The sequence below is a fragment of the Cebus imitator genome, unplaced genomic scaffold, assembly GCF_001604975.1.
Source record: "Cebus imitator isolate Cc_AM_T3 unplaced genomic scaffold, Cebus_imitator-1.0 Scaffold415, whole genome shotgun sequence".
Classification (NCBI taxonomy): domain Eukaryota; kingdom Metazoa; phylum Chordata; class Mammalia; order Primates; family Cebidae; genus Cebus; species Cebus imitator.
The window spans coordinates 398,098-401,775 of NW_016107730.1; the positions used below are offsets into that span (position 1 = coordinate 398,098).

The window sequence follows — 3,678 nt, forward strand, 5'->3', positions numbered from 1 at the left end:
GCACCTGCCACCACACCTGGTTAATTTTTGTATTTTTAGTAGAGATGGTGTTTTACCATGTTGGACCAGGCTGGTCTGGAATTCCTGACCTCAGGTGATCCACCCACCTCAGCCTCCCAAAGTGCTAGGATTACAGGTGTGCGCCACTGTGCCCGGCCTCTATGTTTTACATATACCTGAAACATGTAGTCTGAAGGCAATTTCATACAATATTTTAAATAATTTTGTGCATGAAACAAAGCTTGTGTTTCGTGATACATTGAATCATCAGAAAGCAAAGGTGTCAGTTATGAAATTTATGGAATTTTCCACTTGTGGCATCATATTGATGCTCAAAAAGTTTCAGGTTTTGTAGCATTTTTTATTTATTTATTTTTCTTTTCCCATCTATTCTCCCTGGAAAGGTTTTGTAGCATTTTGGATTTTTGGATTAGGGATGCTCAACCTATGGTACATTTTCACTGACGGTGAGACAGTTCTAAGTGCATTGTTATTTGCCCAAGGTTATTGTACTTGTTCAAATCTATGGAAGATAAAGAGTCCAGCCACAATATAAATTTCCAGTGGGATACAGACAGAACGTGACTTGAGAGGTTGATTGGATTGGGAACAATCCCTGGAAGCTTGTCTTGGTGCCATATGCATAGCCAGTTTTCTCTTCTTGGGCAGGAGCTGCCGTTATACTGTTCTGGGGGGTTGCGGTTTTTCTGGGACAACAAGTTTGACCATGCAATGGTGGCTTTCCTGGACTGTGTGCAACAGTTCAAAGAAGAGGTTGAGAAAGGCGAGACACGTTTTTGTCTTCCCTACAGGTCAGTATACCCCAGTGCTGAGTGAACCTGTATAGGACCAAATTGAACAGAATTGAAGCAGCAGTAAGAATGGAGGCAAATCAGTATAAATGGTGGGAAAGCAAAAAATGGCACAGAATCACATGACATTGTTGGGCAAAGACTGATCCAATACTGCAAGCAGGACAGCATGTGACCACCTAGTCTCTGGAGTAGAAGGATGTTGCCTTAGCTGGTTTAGGGGGTTTTCTTGGCACAGAGCTCACGCCTGCTTTCCAGTTTCAAGAAGGTTTTTCCCTGAAGCCCTTGGAAATATACAGGAATGCTTCTTTTGGTCAAATTTTTTAGGATCCCAGTGATGGATGGAAACTCTAGTTTTTACCTAGAGCAAGGCTGCTTCTATCATACCAAAACAAAGCATTTCTTTTCTTCTCCCTCCTTTCTCCCCTGCCAAGCTCAGGGATGCCTAGGAAAACAGCAAGAAGTACTGTAACCCTCACACACCCCTGCTCCCGGCTTCTCTTCTGTTTGGGTGTGTGTCCTGTCCCTGTACTCTGCAATGACAATGAGGCTCTTGTGACAGTCTTCTTGATTTTTGGCTTTCAAGCAATTCCAAAATATACTACCATTCCTCACCAAGTGTTCTTTAATAGATAAAATGACGTGAATAGTCTCATGATCCAAGTCCCTGCCCTGAACTGACTTAACTCAGATCTCAGTTACTAATGAGTTCTGCTGTGTCCATCTGCAGGATGGATGTGGAGAAAGGCAAGATTGAAGACACAGGAGGCAGCGGCGGCTCCTATTCCATCAAAACCCAGTTTAATTCTGAGGAGCAGTGGACAAAAGCTCTCAAGTTCATGCTGACGAATCTTAAGTGGGGTCTTGCTTGGGTATCCTCACAATTTTATAACAAATGACTTTTTTTGTTTAGGGAGAGGTTTGCCTTAAAGGCTTTAAATTTTGTTTGCAAACATGTTTTAAATTAAATTTGGGTAATATTAAACAGCACGTTTACAATACCAAAAAAGAAAAAAATACACAAAAGCCACTTTATTTTAAAATATCATGTGACAGTTTCCAGACCTACAACATGCCATGTATAGCTGCCAGCCCTTGTCATAATTTTGACTCTTAACGCCATGGACTCCTTTTTCCTTCTTCCCTGAAAACAACTAATTTAAATTTGCTTTTTTTTAAAAAAACTGAGTTGAATTGAGATTGATGTGTTTTCACTGGATTTTATCTCTCTCAGCTTCCTGCACTTAACAATATGAAACAGAAACTTTTTTCTCTACTGAGACGAGGATATGTTTGAGATGCACAGTTGGATAATGTGGGAAAATGACATCCAAGCTTTAGCTGGTCACCATGTGATGTATGTGATCAGACGCTTGAAATTTAACACTTCTCACTGGTTCTCATACTGAATGCTGACTCTGCTCTGTGTTAGAGATATGAAATAGTGTTTGATACTATTTGAGACATTACGGAGAGATTTAATTATTTGTAATAAAAGATTTGCTACAGTCTGAAAACTGCCCAGAGGTGCACTGTTGAGTTTTTCTTTAAAATAGAGTACTTTGTATTCTGGGAGAATTGAGTTCTAATGCAGGTATGTGGAAATTCTGTTTAAACATGCTTAGAGTTAGTTTTAGTTTTAAAAAAGTCTAGTAAAAATAGATAGCTGTTGAGGAAGCCCTGCTTATGTAGATCTCAATAATGGAACAGAGATGTTAAACTAATTTTAAGGGGCAATAAAGTCTACCTCCTTGATGCTTAGTCAGGGTCACCCAGATAGTCTGTAAGCCGCTGATTAATACTAATCTCCATGCCTGATGTTCCTCTTAATGAAATTAAAAGTATAAATATCTTGTTAAACAAAAATGCACTAACTTTATTAATCTCTTTCCACCTAGATTTTTATTTTCAGGCTGATAGGACAAAAAGAGCATGTTTGTCTGCCTCAACTCTCTCTGATAAAGAAAAAATAAGCATGAAATTGGCATAAAAATACAATTGAAGAGAGACTTGGAACTTTTGTACCCTGAGTATGAAAGTAAACAGAGGGAGGCATGAGTGCAGTGATGGAAGGCTGTTTATATTTGGTGGATTCAGCCTGCTTCATGTGTTAGAGGAAGCAACAGTCTTCAGAGCTCTGGCTGCCAGGTGGGGAGGAATAGACTGCTGTCGCCCTGGAGTGTTGGCTCCCACGCTGTGAGTCAGGATTGCATAAGAGAACTCAGCAATGCTTGCGAAGGCAATACCAGTGATGCTCTGCAAATGCTCCACAACCTTCAGAAATAGAGACAGACTTCTTATTAGTAAAAAATCTCAACATATTTTAGTGCACAAACACACACATTACTTGGGATGTTCTCTCAAGGCAATTGTAAATTTTCATTTTTCTAAAATCCAGATTCTAGTGTTTGCCAATGGCCAGATTACATTAGGATACCTTTGCCCTGATAATGTTAGCATGGAAACTTTCTGCTAGACATTTCTCTCTGCTGGAGATAAGTTTTGTGAAATATAAGACCGATATTTGGGCCTTGGCATTTTCATTATTTGGAAGATATAGTTATTGGACTTTGTTTTGTTTTGAAACAGGGTCTCACTCTTGCCCAGGCTGCAGTGCAGCGGTGTGATTTTTGGCTCACTGCAACCTCTGCCTCCTGGGCTTAAATGATCCCCCTACTTCAGCCTCCTGAGTAGCTGGGACTACAGGCACAAGCCACCATGTCCAGTTAATTTTGTTTATTTTTTGTAGAGATGAGGTCTCACTATGTTGCCCAGGCCAGTCTCCAACTCCTGGGCTGAAACAGTCCTGCCTCAGCCTTCCAAAATGCTAGAGTTATAGGTGTGAGCCACTCTGCCCGGCCTTTTT

At 40.4% G+C, this 3,678-nt stretch overlaps 2 protein-coding genes across 6 annotated transcripts in view; one reads left to right on the forward strand and one right to left on the reverse strand.

Moving 5' to 3' along the window:
- BECN1 (beclin 1) overlaps window positions 1-2,332 on the forward strand; it is a 13,464-nt gene extending 11,132 nt beyond the window's left edge. For all 3 annotated transcript variants that reach the window (XM_017509368.2, XM_017509370.2, XM_017509369.2), the window contains 2 exons: window positions 670-812; window positions 1,543-2,332. In XM_017509368.2, coding sequence (XP_017364857.1) covers window positions 670-812; window positions 1,543-1,711 — 312 coding nt within the window. In that variant the 3' untranslated portion in view covers window positions 1,712-2,332. The remainder of the gene's footprint in view (window positions 1-669; window positions 813-1,542) is intronic.
- The window catches only part of CNTD1 (cyclin N-terminal domain containing 1), a 12,447-nt gene continuing 10,600 nt past the window's right edge, over window positions 1,832-3,678 (reverse strand). For 2 of the 3 annotated variants that reach the window (XM_017509378.2, XM_017509377.2), the window contains exon 7: window positions 1,832-3,086. In XM_017509378.2, the coding sequence (XP_017364867.1) occupies window positions 2,916-3,086 (171 nt within the window). In that variant the 3' untranslated portion in view covers window positions 1,832-2,915. The remainder of the gene's footprint in view (window positions 3,087-3,678) is intronic. The other variant, XM_037731643.1, reaches the window with a different exon arrangement.